The following is a 20,591-nucleotide window of genomic DNA, read 5'->3' as shown; positions in this document are numbered from 1 at the left end:
ACATGAAACGGAAATCCAATGAGGTTCCAGCAAATGTGGAAGAATACATAGTGCAATGTTTACATCAGGTTTATTCTTATGATGAACGGATTATAACTGTCCACCAGTATGAATGGCCACTGCCAAACTGTGGCCAAAAGCAAAGTGGACCAACATGTGGCACAACATGCAGCTGAACATAACATGCTTGATTTCAATGGCTGCTTCACACCCTGGTCATCTGGATCCTCTCCTCCACCACTGGCTTTTCTGGAATGTGCAGATGGGAGATGAGCTGACAACACAATCTCTGGCCACAAAATCATCCTAGCCTCAACATACCATAACATACTGTCAGCACTACAACCGCTTCCACCTCCTCTGTCCTATCACATCCTCCAAATTGTCACTGCTCTCTGCCAATGGACCCACTGGTCTTTTCCCCTTCTCTGCTCTTCCCCTTTTCCATCCCCCCTCCCTTCACCTCCCCCTCCCACTTCCACTTCCTCATTCACAAGCCTCACAGGCTTATCTTGCCATCATCTAGTCCTTGGACACACTGCTACGCATTTCTCACTGCTGCCCCCCCCCCCCCCCACTCACTCTGCTATCCCTACCCCTTCCCCACAGCACTCGGTATTGCTGTTTCAGATCGGTAAAGTGGTTGGAAATAGTGGGTATGTGTGCGTGAGGTGTGCTTGCTTGTCTGAATATATATAGTGTATGTATGGTTGGGGGGGGGGGGGGGGGCAGCGTGTGTGTATTTCCTTTCTGTAGAAGGCTTGGCGGAAAACTCAATATGTAACAGTCTTTTTGTTGTGCCTGTTTCTAACTCAACATATCATCTTTACGGTGGGAAGCAATCTATCCTTTTCACAATATTTGCGTTTGATTTTTTTCAGTCTTTTTAACAAGTCTGTCCCTAATTACATTTTATATTATCATTCTCACTTTATGTAAAGGATATGTTAAAAGTTATATGTAAATATTCTGTCAGTTGGAAAAGAAAATTGTACTTAGAGTGATGCACTTGTTTCAGATGGTATAAAATTACACAAATAAAATGGTGTACTACCATATATACCCTCAGCATATTTTTACCCATCACATCATTTAATTCTGTCAAAATACAATCAGATATGATAATCAATTTATAATTGAAGTTAATTTTATTATGTATGTAGGTAGTCATGGACTCTTTTTTTGATTGAATTCCTAACCCATTTCTTTGTCATCTTAGACTGAGTGATGGATAATGGAAATCACCTATATTTTTAGTATTATCTTTATGAATGTCATTGTTGTTTCCAAACTATGACTTCTTGTTGACAGCAAACTTTATAAGGGGGTAAATACACTGTGTGGCTGTTATAAGTATGTTGAACTGTTTAAAACATTTATCTACAAGAGGTTATATAATTGACATTATGAATTATCCTTATTATAAATCTCTGGACAAAAAATACTTATTTGTATTTTTCCTCAGTGATGAGCTGTGTCAGTTGCCCCGAATATAAGGTGATAAGACATTAGTGATCGGGGACAGGTACTTAGTTGTTGTTGTTGTGGTCTTCAGTCCTGAGACTGGTTTGATGCAGCTCTCCATGCTACTCTATCCTGTGCAAGCTTCTTCATCTCCCAGTACCTACTGCAACCTACATCCTTCTGAATCTGCTTAGTGTATTCATCTCTTGGTCTCCCCCTACGATTTTTACCCTCCACGCTGCCCTCCAATACTAAATTGGTGATCCCTTGATGCCTCAGAACATGTCCTACCAACCGATCCCTTCTTCTGGTCAAGTTGTGCCACAAACTCCTCTTCTCCCCAATCCTATTCAGTACCTCCTCATTAGTTATGTGATCTACCCATCTAATCTTCAGCATTCTTCTGTAGCACCACATTTCGAAAGCTTCTATTCTCTTCTTGTCCAAACTATTTACCGTCCATGTTTCACTTCCATACATGGCTACACTCCATACAAATACTTTCAGAAGTGACTTCCTGACACTTAAATCAATACTCGATGTTAACAAATTTCTCTTCTTCAGAAACGCTTTCCTTGCCATTGCTAGTCTACATTTTATATCCTCTCTACTTCGACCATCATCAGTTATTTTGATCCCCAAATAGCAAAACTCCTTTACTACTTTAAGTGTCTCATTTCCTAATCTAATACCCTCAACATCACCCAACTTAATTCGACTACATTCCATTATCCTCGTTTTGCTTTTGTTGATGTTCATCTTGTATCCTCCCTTCAAGACACCATCCATTCAGTTCAACTGCTCTTCCAAGTCCTTTGCTGTCTCTGACAGAATTACAAAGTCATCGGCGAACCTCAAAGTTTTTATTTCTTCTCCATGAATTTTAATACCTACTCCAAATTTTTCTTTTGTTTCCTTTAATGCTTGCTCAATATACAGATTGAATAACATCAGGGAGAGGTTACAACCCTGTCTCACTCCCTTCCCAACCACTGCTTCCCTTTCATGTCCCTCGACTCTTATAACTGCCATCTGGTTTCTGTACAAATTGTAAATAGCCTTTCGCTCCCTGTATTTTACCCCTGCCACCTTCATAATCTGAAAGAGAGTATTCCAGTTAACATTGTCAAAAGCTTTCTCTAAGTCTACAAATGCTAGAAACGTAGGTTTGCCTTTCCTTAATCTTTCTTCTAAGATAAGTCGTAAGGTCAGTATTGCCTCACGTGTTCCAGTATTTCTACGGAATCCAAACTGATCTTCCCCGAGGTCAGCTTCTACTAGTTTTTCCATTCGTCTGTAAAGAATTTGTGTTAGTATTTTGCAGCTGTGGCTTATTAAACTGATTGTTCGGTAATTCTCACATCTGTCAACACCTGCTTTCTTTGGGATTGGAATTATTATATTCTTCTTGAAGTCTGAGGGTATTTCGCCTGTTTCATACATCTTGCTCACCAGATGGTAGAGTTTTGTCAGGACTGGCTCTCCCTAGGCCGTCAGTAGTTCCAATGGAATGTTGTCTACTCCGGTGGCTTTGTTTCGACTCAGGTCTTTCAGTGCTCTGTCAAACTCTTCACGCAGTATCGTATCTCCCATTTCATCTTCATCCTCTTTCATTTCCAGAATATTGTCCTCAAGTACATCGCCCTTGTATAGACCCTCTATATACTCCTTCCACCTTTCTGCTTTCCCTTCTTTGCTTAGAACTGGGTTTCCATCTGAGCTCTTGATGTTCGTACAAGTGGTTCTCTTATCTCCAAAGGTCTCTTTAATTTTCCTGTAGGCAGTATCTATCTTATCCCTAGTGAGATAAGCCTCTACATCCTTACATTTGTCCTCTAGCCATCCCTGCTTAGCCATTTTGCACTTCCTGTCGATCTCATTTTTGAGATGTTTGTATTCCTTTTTGCCTGCTTCATTTACTGCATTTTTATATTTTCTCCTTTCATCAATTAAATTCAATATTTCTTCTGTTACCCAAGGATTTCTACTAGCCCTCGTCTTTTTACCTACTTGATCCTCTGCTGCCTTCACTACTTCATCCCTCAAAGCTACCCATTCTTCTTCTACTGCATTTCTTTCCCCCATTCCTGTCAATTGTTCCCTTATGCTCTCCCTGAAACTCTGTACAACCTCTGGTTCTTTCAGTTTATCCAGGTCCCATCTCCTTAAATTCCCACCTTTTTGCAGTTTATTCAGTTTTAATCTACAGGTCATAGCCAATAGATTGTGGTCAGAGTCCACATCTGCCCCTGGAAATGTCTTGCAATTTAAAACCTGGTTCCTAAAGCTCTGTCTTACCATTATATAACCTATCTGATACCTTTTAGTATCTCCAGGGTTCTTCCATGTATACAACCTTCTATCATGATTCTTAAACCAAGTGTTAGCTATGAGTAAGTTGTGCTCTGTGCAAAATTCTACCAGGCGGCTTCCTCTTTCATTTCTTAGCCCCAATCCATATTCACCTACTACGTTTCCTTCTCTCCCTTTTCCTACACTCGAATTCCAGTCACCCATGACTATTAAATTTTCGTCTCCCTTCACTATCTGAATAATTTCTTTTATTTCATCATACATTTCTTCAATTTCTTTGTCATCTGCAGAGCTAGTTGGCATATAAACTTGTACTACTGTAGTAGGTGTGGGCTTCGTATCTATCTTGGCCACAATAATGCGTTCACTAAGCTGTTTGTAGTAGCTTACCCGTGTTCCTATTTTCCTATTCATTATTAAACCTACTCCTGCATTACCCCTATTTGACTTTGTGTTTATAACCCTGTAGTCACCTGACCAGAAGTCTTGTTCCTCCTGCCACCGAACTTTACTAATTCCCACTATATCTAACTTTAACCTATCCGTTTCCCTTTTCAAATTTTCTAACCTACCTGCCCGATTAAGGGACCTGACATTCCACGCTCCGATCCGTAGAACGCCAGTTTTCTTTCTCCTGATAACGACATCCTCTTGAGTAGTCCCCGCCCGGAGATCCGAATGGGGGACTATTTTACCTACGGAATATTTTACCCAAGAGGACGCCATCATCATTTAATCATACAGTAAAGCTGCATGCCCTCGGGAAGAATTACGGCCGTACTTTCCCCTTGCTTTCAGCCATTCGCAGTACCAGCACAGCAAGGCCGTTTTGGTTATTGTTACAAGGCCAGATCAGTCAATCATCCAGACTGTTGCCCTTGCAAGTACTGAAAAGGCTGCTGCCCCTCTTCAGGAACCACATGTTTGTCTGGCCTCTCAACAGATACCGCTCCGTTGTGGTTGTACCTACGGTACGGCTATCTGTATCGCTGAGGCACGCAAGCCTCCCCACCAACGGCAAGGTCCATGGTTCATGGGGGGAAGTACAGGTACTTAATAGTAGTTAAAATAGAAGGAAAAGTAGTGGGAGAACATGGACTAGGAGGAAAGGAATGTAAGAGGATGCCAGCTGGTTGAATTTTCCAGAGTATAGTTTCATCACTAACATTTGTTTTAAGAATCAGATAATAAATTGTATATGACGAACAGACTTAAAGGCACCGGAAAGGCAGAGATTTTGATAACAGGTATTAAACTGTTAGATATTTTCATGGTAGATGAGGACTCAAACCATGATTTATTGGTCATGAAGTGCAGATTAAAACAGAAGAAATCACAAAAAGGTAGGAAATCAAGGAGGTCATTTGAAACAGGGGTGGTTGAGATTTTCTACGGGAGCATGAGGCAACTACTCACTGAAAAAAGAGGAAATGGATACAGAAGATAAATGGGTAGCTATGAAAAATGATATAGTCAAGCCAGCAGAGAATCAAATAGGCAAAAAGACAAAGCCTAGTAGAAACCCTAGGATAGCACAGGAGACATTGAAATTAACTCATGAAAGGAGAAAATATAAAAATGCAGAAAAGGAAGCTGGCAAAAGGGAATACAGATGTTTAAGAAATGAGATTAACCTTAAGTGTAAAATGGCTAAGCAGGAATTGGTAGAGGGCCTCTCACAGCAAAATTAAACAGAGTTTCGGAGGAAAGAAAAGGAGTGGTATTACTATCAAGAGCTCAGTACAGAAGGACTACATAAGGGAAACTAACTTGATGGTTATGTTACAGAAAAGGAAAAGGAAGTAAGTGAAGATGAAATGGAAGAAATGATAAAGTGAAAAAATTTGCCAGAGCACTGAAAGATGTAAGTTGGAACAAGGCCTCTGGAGTAGTGACACTCCCTCAGAATAACTGAAATCCTTTGGAAAGCCAGCCATGACAAAGGTGTTTTACCTGGAGTGCAACATATATGAGACAGGTGAAATACCATCAGACTTCAATAAGACTGTAGTAATTACAATTTCAAAGAAGGCAGGCACTGACAAATGTGAAGTTTATCAAACTACCAGATTAATAAGTTATGGTTGCCAAATACTGACAAGAAGTATTTACAAAAGTATGGAAAAATTGGTAGAATCTGACCTTGTGGAGGATCAGTTTGGATATTGGACACAATTAGGAACACACAAGGTACAATAACTCTATGGATTATTGTAGAAGACATGTTAAGGAAAAGCAAACCTACGTTTATAGCATTTGTAGACTAAGAGAAAGCTTTTAAAAATGTTAACTGGAGTATTCGCTTTGAAATTTGGAATGTAGCAGGAGTTAAATACAGGGACCAAAAGGTTATTTAAAATGAGACTGCAGTTACAATATCCGAAGGACATGAAAAGATTAGCTGTGGTTGAGAAGGGAGTGAGAATGATGATGTTTGGTTTGTGGGGCGTAGTCAGTGCCCGTACACATTCTCAATCTGTACACAAGCCAATCTAGCCACTTTCATGAATGATGATGGAATGATGAGGACAACACAAACACCCAGTCCCTCGGCAGAGAAAATCTCCAATCCACCCAGGAATCAAACCGGGACCCTGTGATCCATTAGCCACGAGCTGTGGACGGAGAAGGGAGTGAGACAGGGTTGTGGCCCTTCCATGAAGCTATTCAATCCATGTACTGAGTAAGCAGGAAAGGAAATGAATGGTAATTGATAATTCTGTAATGGGAATATAATTTCAGGAAAAGGAAATAAAAACTTTGAGGTTTGCCAAAAACATTGTATTTCTGGTAGAGGTAGCAAAGGACTTGGAAGTGCAGGTGAATGGACTGATTTGAATCTTGTAAAGAGGGTATAGAATTCACAACAACAAAAGGAAAACTAGGGTAATGGAATGTAGCTGAATCAAATTAGGAGATGCCTGTAGAACTGAATTAGGTAATGAGGCACTAAATGTAGTAGATGAGTTTTGTTATTTGTGCAGCAAAATAACTGCTGCCGGTTGAAGTAGAGAGGATAGAAAATATAGACTGGCTACAGAAAGAAGGGCACTCCCAAAAAAGAGTGGAATTTGTTAACATCTAATATAAATTTAAGCATTAGAAAGTATTTTTTGAAGATATTTGTCTCGGGTGTTGTCTTGTGCAGAACTAAAATGTCGAACATAAGCAGTTCAGACAAAAAGAGAATAGAACTTTCTGACATGTGTTAATACAAATGAATGGTGATGATGGATAGATGTGAAAACCAATGAAGAGGTACTGAACTGAATTGGGGAAAATGCAATTTATGGCACAATTTTGCTAAATGAAGGGATCGGTTGATAGGATACAACAAGGCATCAAGGCCTCATCAATTTGGAAATGGAAGAAACAGAAGTATTTTCTATTGCCAACTTTGTTAACAGTCATTTAACTTATGGAGAAGATGGAGAATGAGTGAAGAAGGCAAGATTGTATTGTGTGAAGCTGATCCAACCATTGAAAACCCAGCAAACAAATGTTTGTAACAGTGCACTGTTGTGTTTTCGGCACATAATGGTTACTGTGTTCCCACACTGAAGGCCCTGGATCACAGTCTCCTGCTGCACAGCTGTGGAGGGAAGATGAGACTTTATAACTGGCACATGAGCTTCCATATGCAAGTACATGCAGTTTGCAATACCAGTAGGCAAATCTAACTGGGGTGCTCACTGCACATGGCATCAAAATTTATTGTACCTAGATCACCACTAAATGGTAAACAGTTTGGAAGTGATAAATCATGAGCAAAGAGTTTAATTCTGTACCTGGTTTCGGAACAATGCACAAGTAACTCTAAATTATTGTTTGTAATGTTTTAGTAACTGATGATGCATATTTTATTTGCTTGGTATTTTCAATAGAAATAATACCCACAGATGGTTTCCATTTTCTAAGTCCTCCCAAAAAGACTCTCAAAGATGTGTTACGTCAGACACTTCAAAAAGTATTGCTAACACCTGATCAGAGCCCTCGTCACATTACAGAGTCATTTTACTGTCCTTAGATGACTGTTTTCCTTGAAAGTTGATAGTTTATCACAGCTTATCAGCTGGTCACCGAGATCTCCTAGCATCACTCAAGACTATCATTAATAAAAAGGAAGATTATGGTTTAATAAGTTTTATCAGTGTGGACACCTAAATGAACTGGTGTGCCACAGTGAAATTGCCAACTAAACTATTAAAGAAATGAAAGATTTGAGATACCTGTGAAGCTATAACAGCGGTGACATTTCGAGACTTCTTTTGGTGATGAATGCTTTCCCTGCCTGTGTTAGCCTTCTTGTTATATTCTCCTTGCTTCACCCAGCGTGTACTATTTTGCTTCAAACTTAGCAGAATTCCTTCACTTCACCTACTACAAGGTCACCAAATTTCATGTAAAGTTTGTCACTGATATAATTTCTGCTTCTCCTCTTTCTTTGATTTGTTCGTAATTGATATTCTGTGCTCAGTAGACTGTTCCTATAATTCTTCCTGAATGTCACAGAGGATAGCAATGTTATCAGTGAATGTGCTCATTATAACCTTTCACTGTGAATTTTATATCAGTTATAGTCCTTTCTTGTGTTACCTTTTTAGCACCTTTGATATACAGGTTGAACAAGAAAGGTGAAAGGCATTTCTGCACTAGACCCTTTTTAATCTGTGTGCTTCTATCTTGGTCTTCCATTCTTATAGCTTTCTCTTGCAGATATTGTATATGACCTATTTTTCTTGGGAATTTCAAACATTATGCAACATTTTACACAATCAAATGCTTTTTCTGTGTCAACAAATCTCATGAAAATGTCTCAATTTTTTATTAAGTCTTGCTCCTATTGTCAAGTGTAGAATCAAAACTGCCTTTTTGGTGCCTTTGCCTTGAACCGTTCATCATCTAACAGATCCTAAATTATCTTCTCCATTCTTCTTACTATTATTCTGTAATACAGAGGCATGTGGACCCCATTTTCAACAAATATTTAATATGAAACACAAATAGTCTTGTTTGCAAGCATGGTAACTGGCATAAAAACAATACTTATTTGCTCAAAATAATAACTTTAGAGAATTTTGAAATAAATCACATGTATTAACCACAAATCATCTTACCTGTCCAATTCTACCTTGTAAAACAACATTGTAGTCTTCATCCAGTTCAAATATAGCTTGCATTGTGGTAACACTATCAACAGAGGCATTATCTTGTTGGAAGTTGAAATTTGTTAATATAGATGATATGTCTGGTGTCAGTAGCTCCTCTTCCGAATACTGGTCCTGTACAAATCATGACAAACATTCAATCTATGACATTTGTGCAGAAATTTCAGTAACTGATTTAAAAACTACAGCTAGCAGTCAAAAGAAAACATAATTTTAATGGTACATACTCAGTACATCATTACCAGTAAGAGGGGAAGGGGTGAGAAATGTCTAAAAATGGCCCTCACTGCAGAACTAATGAAAAATTATCTAAATAGCAAGAAAACATAAATTATTAAGGTTATAAAAATGAGGCACTATTGTATTATGAATTTTTGTTTTGATAACTCATTTCTTTTTGTTTTAAACAACATACTTTAAATAATTTAGGTTCTGTGCGTTTTATTTACACTTACTCTTCAATCAATTACTAACCAACTCTCTTGTCAAACAGAACAGAAAGGAACATTTCATTTCATGCAATAATACTGCACATTTTGATGAAAACTTCAGGATGTCAGATGTGGTTATCATTATTTATTAGATGCAATATCTTCACAGGTAAACATCTTCCTGCATCACAGACATAACTGCATAAAAATGAGAATGTTGCTTTACAGAATGAATAACATTTTTTCCATTATGTACCATGGATCTTGCCACAGTCGACTCGCTTGCATGCTTGAGTGATACAGCCAGCTATATCTGTGGAGAGAACAGACTTTCATATGGTTCCTGATGAGTGGCTAAACCTTTTCAGTAGTTGCAAGGGCAACAGTCTGGACGACTGACTAACATGACTTTATAACACTAGCCAATAAGGCCTTGCCTTGTTGGTACTGCGAACAACTGAAAGCAAACCGAAACTTCAACTGTTCCATTTCCTGAGGAAATGCAGCTGTTCTGTATGGTTCAATGATGATGGCATCATATTGAGCAAAATACTAAACAGATAAAATAGTTCCATATTTTGATCAGAGGGGGGGACAACACAGGATAATGATGTTATCAGTCTAGAGGTTGGAGCAGGTAATGTTATTTGATTAATTTAGGGAGGATCAAAATTTAAAAAGAGAAATGGATACAGAACTAGATACAGAGGGAAACTGCAACAAGCAGCAGCATGAAGAACATGGCTTATGGTCAGGTGAGTATGATACTGTAAATAGTCTTCATGGGTTTGCTGCCGGATCATGTTGTGCAAATTCCACAATATTTCCTCGGAGCAACTGTCTGACATCTTTAGGTGGTTTAACCTTGATGGTGGAGTCGCACCTAACCACCAGCAAGGTTGAACCACCTGAAGATGTAGTCGGACAGTTGCTCTGAGGAACTATTGTGGAATTTGCACAACGTGATCCGGTGGCAAACCCTTGAAGACTATTTACAACACATCCGCCGGGAAAGCTTGAAGAGTACATTATTAATGACGTAAACTCAAATAGGGAAACATAGGAGTAGCAAAAATAATGAATAAGAAAATACAAATGCAGATGAGCTTCTACCAGCAGCATAATGAACACATTATCACAGCCAAGGCAGACACAGCATCTCATACAGTAGAAAAAGTTAATATGCCTACAACCTATGTCAGTGAACTGAAGAAACTGTAAATTAGACAAATTGTTCAGACATTTAAAGGAGATCAGGAATTGCAATTAAATATTAGGAGAAGGAAATTAAGAAAAAATAGTACACGGATGTAAGCTGGGGGAGAGGAACACAAGGGGATGCCACCCGGTAAAATTTTGCACAGAGTGCAATTAGAAAATTGGAAACTGTACAAATAGCAGTAATTAACGTTGTATACACAAAAAATACTTGAAGACACCAGTAGGTTTCAGATAGTTTATACAGGTGTTAGTGGTCTAGACCTGTAGTCATGAGATTATGACTTTAGCTAGTAATCAAATCCTTTTGAATTCTGCATTACATCCCAGCCACTGCTAAAATTTTGAATAAGAATCACCAGCAATGGTGGCCAAACGTTTCTGGTATAAGAAGTCATCCTTGTTTTGCTTAAGGTCCATCAACGAGAGAGACAAAGGACAAAGTTTCAGGGTAACCTCTTGCTCTTGGGCTGGGGAAACTTCCCCTGAAATGAGAACAAATCGGAAATGATCAACAGCTGGAGGTTGCAGATGGCAACAGAAACCGCTGTGTTAAAGACACACAAGGCAGTACATGTGGCCTGCAATTGAGAAAGTGTCATGATATCATTCCAGTAGTAAAAGATTATGGAACAGTCACTCATTTAGATCTGTAGAAGGCAACTGCCAAAAGGGAAGTTAACCATGAGAAAAGATTGAGTGGTCATCGAAAGTAACACTCTAGAAGTTGGAGCGTTGAAAGTCTGAATTCTGAATATGGCATGCAAGCTAGAAAATCTGAAAATGGAAATGCAGAGACTCAGTATAGATGTAGTGGAGGTCAGTGAAGTGAAATGAAACTAAGGAAAGAATTTCTGGTCAGATGAATATAAGGTAATATCAATAGCTGCAGAAAAAAAGTGGTGGTATACTACAATTTGGCAAAAGAATTTATAGAGGATGAAGTAATAATTTGAGTATGAATTAATTTTGTGTTCTTTTCTTATTCTATGTATATATAACAAAATGTGTTATTATTATGCTGTTATTAACATCAGCTGTTCCCGGTTGAAGGTGAAATTTTACCACAATGACGACATGATTCATGTAGCACAACCAATGGTTTACATTATGTATGCTATGAGAATCATAAACCACAACTGACAATTCACTGTAATTCCATCGGAAAGACACAAGAATGGAAGATCAGTTTAATGAAAAGGGTAGTGTCCTGAATGAAGGCTATAAGACGAACATCGACAAAAAGAAAACAAGGGTACTGAAGTGTATTCAAATTAAATCTATGATGCTAAAGGATTATATTAGTAAATGACACACAAAAATCTGTTGGTGAGTTGTGCCATTTCTGCATCAAAATAACTGATTTTGACCAAAATAAACAAGATATAAAATGAAGGAATGAAGGTTGCCAATAGCAGAGCAAGCATTCTGAAAGAGAGAAATTTGTTAACATCTAATTAAAACTTAAGCCTTGGGAACTTTTTTCTAAAAGCATTAGTCTAGAATGTAGTTTATTATAGGAATGAGACATGGACTATATACCTTGCAGACAGGAAGAGTATATAGAAGCTTTTGAAGTATGATGTTACAGAAGAATGCTGAAAATTAGATGGCTAGGTTGGATAACTAATTAAATGGTACAAAATTGAATCACAGAGATAATTCATGGCCAACATCACGAATAGAAGGGCTCAGCTGGTAGGACACATCTCACAGTGTCAAAATAATAATCAATTTGGATAGGGAGAGAATGGTAGGGAGTAAAAATTGTAGAGGGAGACCAAGGCACAAATATGGTATATAAATTCAAATGGGTGTGGACTGAAATAGTTTCACAGAGATGAAGAGACTTGCACTGGATAGACTAGTGTGATAAGTTGCACCAAACCAATCTTCTGGCAGAAAATAACAGCTGCTGAGAATGGTGGAGTCTATGATATCACTAGCCATTGGTGTCATGCTAGAGGGAAACAATTTACAGTATACTGTATGGATACGAAAATGTCTTTGCTAAGTCATTCTTGAATAAGACATGCAGAAATATGAATGAGACTAAATGTAAAGTCAGGTGTGAAACTGAGCTTTACCATACTGATAATGATAAAACTTTTTTGATTTGCCATTTCATATTCATTTTACAAACTTTTTGTCTAACATGTACTATGATTATATTATTAATATTCTGTAACTGGTCCTATACATGATTTTGTTCTTTGTCGTGCAGTGTGTGACACTTAGTGCTGTTCTACAGCATAAATAATAGCACAATTAAATCAACATTTGGTAAGGAACTGAATTCCAATCCTTTCCTTGTGGAAGAAAAAGTCACAATTTATGTGGTTTGATCTCCACATTTTCTTTTTCATTTAGCAGTTTTACGTGGCCATGGTGGTATAGCAGGTAGAGCACTAGACTCCATCCCTGGAGGTCTGAGGTTCAATTACAAGCAGGGTCAAGCATGTTTGCTTGTTCCTTTTCCTCCAGGAAGGCATCATGTCCACTTAGCCTGTTATCAAAATGAGTGCCAGAAACCTTTTCCAGAAGTAAAGGGTGGCTGGGTAGAAGAATCCATCACCCCAATCAATCCTCCTACCAGTGCCGCGGCAAATAAAGAGTCTGCAGTCAGGCTGATAGCACCTCCCGGACTTGCACAACAGACTTTACCTATACCTGTACCCTTACCTTTACCTTTGCAGTATGTTGATAAGTTCCAAAGTGCCTCCACAAACAGTTCTCCAGTTCTGGCTGACTTCTCTCCACAGAAGTAGAACATTACTAACAGTCTGAACAATTGTATATTATTTCCATCTTTGCTTTTTCAATGTATAAACTGAACAGTATGAGCTAAGGACTGCATCACTGTCTTACAGTCTTTTTAATCTGTGCACTTTGTTCTTAATCTTCCAAACTTATTGTTTCCCCTGTTTCTTGAAAATATTGTACTTACCCATCTTTTCTTAAAACTACCTCCTATTTTTTTCAGAATTTTGAATATCTTCCACCATTTTACAGTGTCAAACGCTTTTCCCAGGTTGACATATCCTATGAATGTCACTTGATATTTCTTCATTCCTGCTTCCATTATGAAGTGCAACGTCACAACTGTCTCTCTGGTGCCTTTGCATTTCCTAAAGCCAAACTGATAATCATCTAAGAGATCCTCTATTTTTTTCTGTATATTATTAGTTTCAGCAACTTGCTTGCACCAGTTTTTAAGCTGACTGTGTGATAGTTCTCACAATTATTTGTTCTTGCTCTCTTCAGAAATATGCAGTTGCTATTTTTTCAAAAGTCTGAAGATACATTGCAAATCTCACAGATTCTACACATCAACTTGAATAGTCGTTTGGTTGCCATTTCCACCAAAGATTTTAGAAATTTTGATGGAATGTTATCTATTCCATCTGCCTTATTTTATTTCGCGTCTCCCAAAATGGTTTTGAATTGTGACTCTAATACTGGATCCTCTCTCTCTTCCATATTTACTCCAATTCCTTGTTCTCTCATGTCATTAGACAATTCCTCCCCGTTATAGATGCCTTCAGTGTACTCTTTCCACCCATCTGCTCTCCTCTGTGTTTACAGTGAAATTCCCACGGTGCTCTTACTGTAGCTTCCCTTGCTTTTAATTTCACCAATGGTTATTTTGACTTATCTATATCTACTAAAAGCGGATAAAAATTCGCTTGATGCCTTCCCAAGCGACAGTCTCCATTCCTTCTGAAATATGTAAGTGAAGACAAGACATGGCTTAAATTCAAAGAAATAGTATCAACAGCAACTGAGAGATTTATACAAAATAAATTAATAACAGATGGAATTGACCACCCCATGGTACAAAAAACAGGCCAGAATACAGCTGCAGAAGCACCAAAAAAAGCATGCCAAATTTAACAGAATGCAAAATCCCTAAGGTTGGCATAGTTTTACAGAAGCTCAAAATTTAGTACAGACTTCAATGTGAGATGCAAAAGTTTCCACAATGAAACTGTATCTTGAAGTCTGGCAGGAAATCCAAAGAGATTCTGATTATATGTAAAGTACATCAGTGGCAAGACACAATCAATACCTTAGATGCGCGCCAGTGACTCTAATGTTATTGATGACAGTGCCACTAAAGGAGTTACAAAATGTGGTTTTTTGAAATTACTCCACCAAAGAAGACAAAGTAAATACTCTAGAAATCAAATCCATAACTGCTGCCAACATCAAGTAAGTGAGAATGAGATACCTTTCGTGTAGTAAAGCAGCCTAAATTGCTTAATGAAGGCAAGTCCTCTGACCCTCATAGTACACAATTAAATTCCTTTCAGAGTATACAGATATAATAGGTCTGTACTTAACAATCATATGCTACCACTTGCTCGATGAAAGATTTGTAACTAAAGACTGAAAAGTTGCACAAGTCACACCAATACTCAAGAAGGAAATATAAGTAATCCACTGAATTAAAAACTCTTATCACTGATGTCATTTTGCAGTAGGATTTGGAACAATTACTGTATTCAGTCATTATGAATTACCTTCGAGAAAATCATCTATTGACAAACAGTCAGCACAGATTCAGAAAATATCATTCTTGTGGAACAGAACTAGCTCTTTATTCTCACAAAGCAATGAGTGCTACCAACAGAGATTTCAAACTGATTCCATATTTCCACAAGGCTTTTGATACTAATCATCATAATCAGCTTCATATCAAACTGCATGCCTATGGCGTATCGCCTCAGTGGTGCGACTGGATTTGTGATTACCTTTCAGGAAGGTCACTGTTCATAGTAATCGATGGAAAGCCATCAAGTATAACAGAAGTGATGTTTGGCATTCCCCAAGAAATACTATAGGTCTTCTGCTGTTTCTAATCTATATAAATGACTCAGGAGACAGTCTGAACAGCCATCTTAAATTGTTTGCAAATGACACTTATTTAACATCTAGTAAAGTCATCTGAAGACCAACACCAACTGCAAAATGATTTAGACATGATATTGTATGGTACGAGTACTAAAAGGAATGTATTAAATTTCAGTTACACGATTAATCACAAAAATCTAAAGGCTGTCAATTCAACTAAATACCTAGGAAAAACAATTATGAATGACTTAAACAGGAACGATTACATAGCTAATGTTGTGGGGAAAGTGAACCAAAGACTGTTTTATTGTAGATGATTTAGAATATGCAACATGCCTACTAAAAGAGACGGCCTTACTATACTTGGCTGCCCCCTGCTACAGTACTGCTGTGTGATATGGGATCCTTACCAGCTGGGACTGACAGAGGACATTGAAAAAGTTCAAAGGAGAGTTTTTTTTTTTTTGTTTTATCACAAAATAGATGAGAAAGAGTTATGAATATGACACGTGAGTTGGAGTGGCAATCATTAAAAAGAGGAGTTTTCCATTGTGATGGCATCTTTTGGCGAAATTTTCGTCTCCAACTCTCTCCTCTGAAGGTAAAAATATTTTGTTGAATTCACCTGTATAGGGAGATATGATCATAGTAATAAAACAAGAGAAATCAGAGCTTGCACATAATGATTGAAGTGCTCATTTTTCCCCACACACTGTTCGAGACTGGAACGGTAGAGAAGTAGAGCGAAAGGCATTTAACTGTGAATTGCAGAGTAGACATGTGGATGTAGAACCTGATGCTCACATTAAAACCACTGTGAGTGTAGTATTAATTAATTACTGGAGATGGAAAATGTTACTATTCTGACACAAGATGTATTACTGAGCACCTCACTCACTGTGTAAGTAACTGACATAATCCAAAATTTCATACTTATTATGAAATGCAATCGATAAACTTACCTTTGATTCTCTGTCTAGTAACCACGCACCTTCCAAGCTACTGCCTCCACTATATCGTGTTGAAAGACCACCTATTGACACATTATCTCCATCCAGAGTCCCATTGACTCTTGGATAATCAAGATCTGTCATTTCTGAAAATTAAATTTTAATTACTTATTCTGCATGTCACTGTTACTGCGACTTTGGAAATAAAAAAAAAAAAAAATGTTCGGTTGATATTTTAAATGTTTTCTATGTTTCCTTACATATTCAAGATTGGTATTTTGATTTTCAGGTGTGAAACACAGTACTAGCAAATACAGAAAAATAAATTTAAAAATTATGTTCAGAAAGTACAAAACCTGGCAACAAACGATCTCCAATTTTAAAAGAAATGATATACAAATTCTTGTGGCGTACTGGAAATCAATATCAAGTATGTATGTACCAAAGGTCTCCTTATTTATTGTGAATTAAAGTACTAGTAAATTTAGGTGTTTTTCTAAAGTTGTCAGTTAATTCAGCACATGTGTCTGGTGGCCAATAGAAGTATTCAATTACTTCTTTCATCCTATTCTTGATAGTTATTCTGAACTGAATCATTTGCATGAAGCCTTAATTGCTACTTCAGTTGACTAAAAATTCTTATCTATTGCTGTGAATACAGCACCTCCCATATCATGGAGCCTTTCATTTGGTATATGTTAAATGAGTCCCATATATCTGTCATCATTTATTGCAATTATTTATTATTACTGTTATTATTATTATTATTATTATTATTATTAGCGAATGTCCCCATGGGAGAACGATAAGCAGGTGATTAACATTTCTTAATGTTCTTCTTATTTTCCCAGTATTTCTTCATTGCCTCCCCAAAGGCCTTCTTACTTTCTTCGGTCCACTTTGGTCGGAAAGGTTTAGATTCCGTCTCTGGAGTAAACTTCCACTTGTCGATTTTTCTTCTGAATGTATCCCGGTCTGATGTGTTTGTTATGTCAATTTTTGCCTTTTTCAAATCCTTCTTAACTTCAGTTACCCAGGGTATTGTTGCCTTAAGTGATGTCATATAGTCCAATAGACGTTTAGTTAACCTGTTTCCAGGTAATCTGTCTATATGTCCATAAAACTTCATCCGCCTCTTCCTGATATCTGCCTCGATGTTTGATATTTTTTCGGTTGTCTCGGTAGTCTGCAGCCTGTATCCATCTTGTGTGTATCGTGGTCCTAGGATTTTTCTAATAATTTTTCTCTCTACTTTCTTAATTTCGTGTAAATCTAATTTTCTATTCAGGGAGAGTGTTTCACTTGCATATGTGACTGTTGGTTTGATGACTGTGTTGTAGTGTCTGATTTTAGTGCCTTTTGATAGACATTTCTTGTTATATATATTTTGAATAAGTCCGAATGCTTTCTTGATTTTCTGTAATCGGTTTTTTTGTGCTATTTTCTCAAGTCCTGTTGGTTCAATAACTTCACCGAGATACTTAAAGTGCTTGACTCTAGTTATTTCACCATACTTTGTTTTTAGTTTCGAAATATCTAATTTTGAGCAGATGAATTCTGTCTTCTCAAAGGAGATTTGCAGGCCAACCTTCTCAGCACATTCTTTAAGTGTCTCAATTTGTTTTACTGCTGTTTCTTCACTGTCAGTTATAATTGCCAAGTCATCTGCAAACGCTAAATAAGGGATGTTCAATTTTCCTTTACCTCTTCCTAGTTCAATTGGCTTCCACAAGCTTTGTTTCCTTAGTGTTACTTCCCACTCTTTCATAACTTTGTCCAAAACTATATTGAATAATAGTGGTGAGATCCCATCTCCTTGTCTTACTCCTGTTTTAATTGAGAATGGTTCCGAAATTTCCCCTCTGAATTTAATTTTTGATTTGGTTTCTGTTAGTGTTTGTTCAATTAGTTTTCGGGTTTTAGTGTCTAGGCCTCGTTCTTCGAGAATGTGACATAGAGACTGTCTGTCTATGGAATCGTATGCCTTTTTGAAATCAACGAATGTGCAGATTATTGGTTTTGACCTGATTGCTTTAATCTTTAAAATAGTTTTAAGGTTGAATATCTGTTCCGGGCATGATCTATTAGGACGAAAGCCTGCTTGGTAATCTGAAATTGTATGTTCTAGTTGTTCTTGTGCCCTCTTTAGGAGACATGCAGATAGAATTTTGTAGGTAACTGGTAAAAGTGAAATGCCTCTGTAGTTGTTTACGTCTGATCTCTCTCCCTTTTTGTGCAATGGGTGAATTAGTGCACACTTCCACTCCTCTGGGATATTTTCTGTCTGCCAAATTTCTTGGATGATGCTAGTGATCTCTTTTAACGAATTTGGACCAAGGTTTTTCAGTAGTTCAGCTACAATTCCATCTTCTCCCGATGATTTATTATTTTTGAGTTTTCTAATGTGACTATAAATTTCTTCTTGAGATGGTGGTAGTGAAGTCTCATTCGTGTGTTCTGGTTGTAATCTGGGGAATCTTGTACTTGGTTGTGGGCAATTTAGGAGTTGTGAGAAATATTTAGCTAGTTCTTGGCAATTTTCTTTGTTAGTTAGTGCCAATTTTCCATTCTGTTTCCGGAAGCAGAGATTTTGTGGAGTGTATCCTTTGATTTGATTTGCGAATATTTTATAAAAATCTTGAGTGTTGTGGTTCTTAAAGTTTTCTTCAATTGTGTTTAGCTGTTCATTAAGGTATTTTCTTTTAGTTTGTCTAAGTATTTTAGCTGTTTGTTTTCTCACTTTGAAAAATGTTTGTTGTGTGGTTTCTGATTTGTCACAATTGTAATTTAAAAAGGCTTGTTGTCTCTCTTCTAATGCGTTATCACAATTCGAATTCCACCATGGATGCTTGGATATTTTCTTTAACGGAATCAAATCTCTTGCTTTCTGTATAATTTTCGTTCGGAAATCTTTCCAGTTGTTTGTTGGTTGTTTATCCCATGCTTCTGTAATTTCTGATTCCTTGATATTTTTCAAGTCAAATTTGGGAATTAGTGGTGATTTCCTTTGGCGTTTCCTTTTTGGAGTGAATTTAATTTTAACTCTGGTAAGGTAGTGGTCAGAATCTATATTTGCCCCTCTGCGGACTTGAACGTCGTGTATTTCTTTCTGGAAGTCATAGGAGATCGCAACATGGTCTATTTGAAATTCACCAAGCTGAAGGTTTGGTGATCTCCATGTTTTTTGTTTCTTGGGGTCTTTTCGAAGTGATGTTGTCACGATTTTTAGGTTGTTTTGCTGACATAACTCGATGAGTCTCATGCCGTTCTTGTTTGTGAATTTGTGTGCAGGGTAATTACCGACTGTTTTTTTTATATTTCCTCTCTTTGCCAATTTGCGCGTTGAAATCCCCTAGAAGAATTTTTACATCCTCCTCTGGAATTTTGGACATTTCAGTTTCGAGTTTTTCCCAAAATTTTTCTGTCTTCTCCGGTTCTTTTTTGTTGGCAATGTTGGTAGGTGCATGAACATTAATAAATGTATATATTTTGTTGGTGTGCTTGATTCGCATTATTATTATTATTATTATTATTATTATTATTATCTCTCAGTATTGTACAACAACATCAGGCACTATTTTTCTTCAATGCTTTCACAGTGCATCACTAATGTAATAAGATCCACCAATTCTGTATCTGTTGGGGGCATTTTTTGGGGGCTGGTATAAATGAAACATGACAAGGGACACAGAATACCCAACATATATAAATTACCATGCAGATAATTTGTCACTGCAGAAGATAAACTACAAAGTGAGCACCAAATTATATTCAATAATACAGGATGTATCAAAAAGAATCACCAAATTAAAAAAAAAATCATAACGATTCTGTTATTTGAGATATGTGCTTGAAGAATGTATTATAGGAAAGAGCAAACTATAGGGTTTTACATGGTTCCCACTAGGTAACAGCAGTGTATGCCCACTTCAGTTCTAGTAAAAATGGTGTAGGTACAACAGAAAGTGTTTTGTGTTCTATGTTTTGTGCAGTGCAGGTCAGTAATAAATGTTCAGAGTGACTTTTGTACTAGGTATGATGTGGATCCTCCTAGGGCACAGAGCATTAGACAATGGCATGAACAATTCCAAGAAACAGGATTTTTGTGTAAAGGCAAATTGCCGGGACATCCCTGAGTGTCTGACACAGACGTTGAACACATCCACCTTAGTATCATAAGGAGTCTGCAGAAA

The 20,591-nt window shown here is 37.4% G+C and overlaps 1 protein-coding gene across 1 annotated transcript in view; it reads right to left on the bottom strand.

The window, feature by feature from the left end:
• Window positions 1-20,591, bottom strand: part of LOC126259858 (tyrosine-protein kinase hopscotch) — a 189,787-nt gene that overhangs the window by 55,924 nt on the left and 113,272 nt on the right. The window contains exons 12-13 of the mRNA XM_049956914.1: window positions 16,411-16,544; window positions 8,895-9,059 (exon numbers count right to left, since the gene is read on the bottom strand). Of these exons, the coding sequence (XP_049812871.1) occupies window positions 8,895-9,059; window positions 16,411-16,544 (299 nt within the window). The remainder of the gene's footprint in view (window positions 1-8,894; window positions 9,060-16,410; window positions 16,545-20,591) is intronic.

Source organism: Schistocerca nitens, chromosome 5 (genome assembly GCF_023898315.1).
Source record: "Schistocerca nitens isolate TAMUIC-IGC-003100 chromosome 5, iqSchNite1.1, whole genome shotgun sequence".
In the NCBI taxonomy this organism is placed as follows: Eukaryota; Metazoa; Arthropoda; class Insecta; order Orthoptera; family Acrididae; genus Schistocerca; species Schistocerca nitens.
The sequence above is the reverse complement of the archived record's forward strand: the minus strand, read 5'-3'. Positions and strand labels throughout refer to the sequence as shown.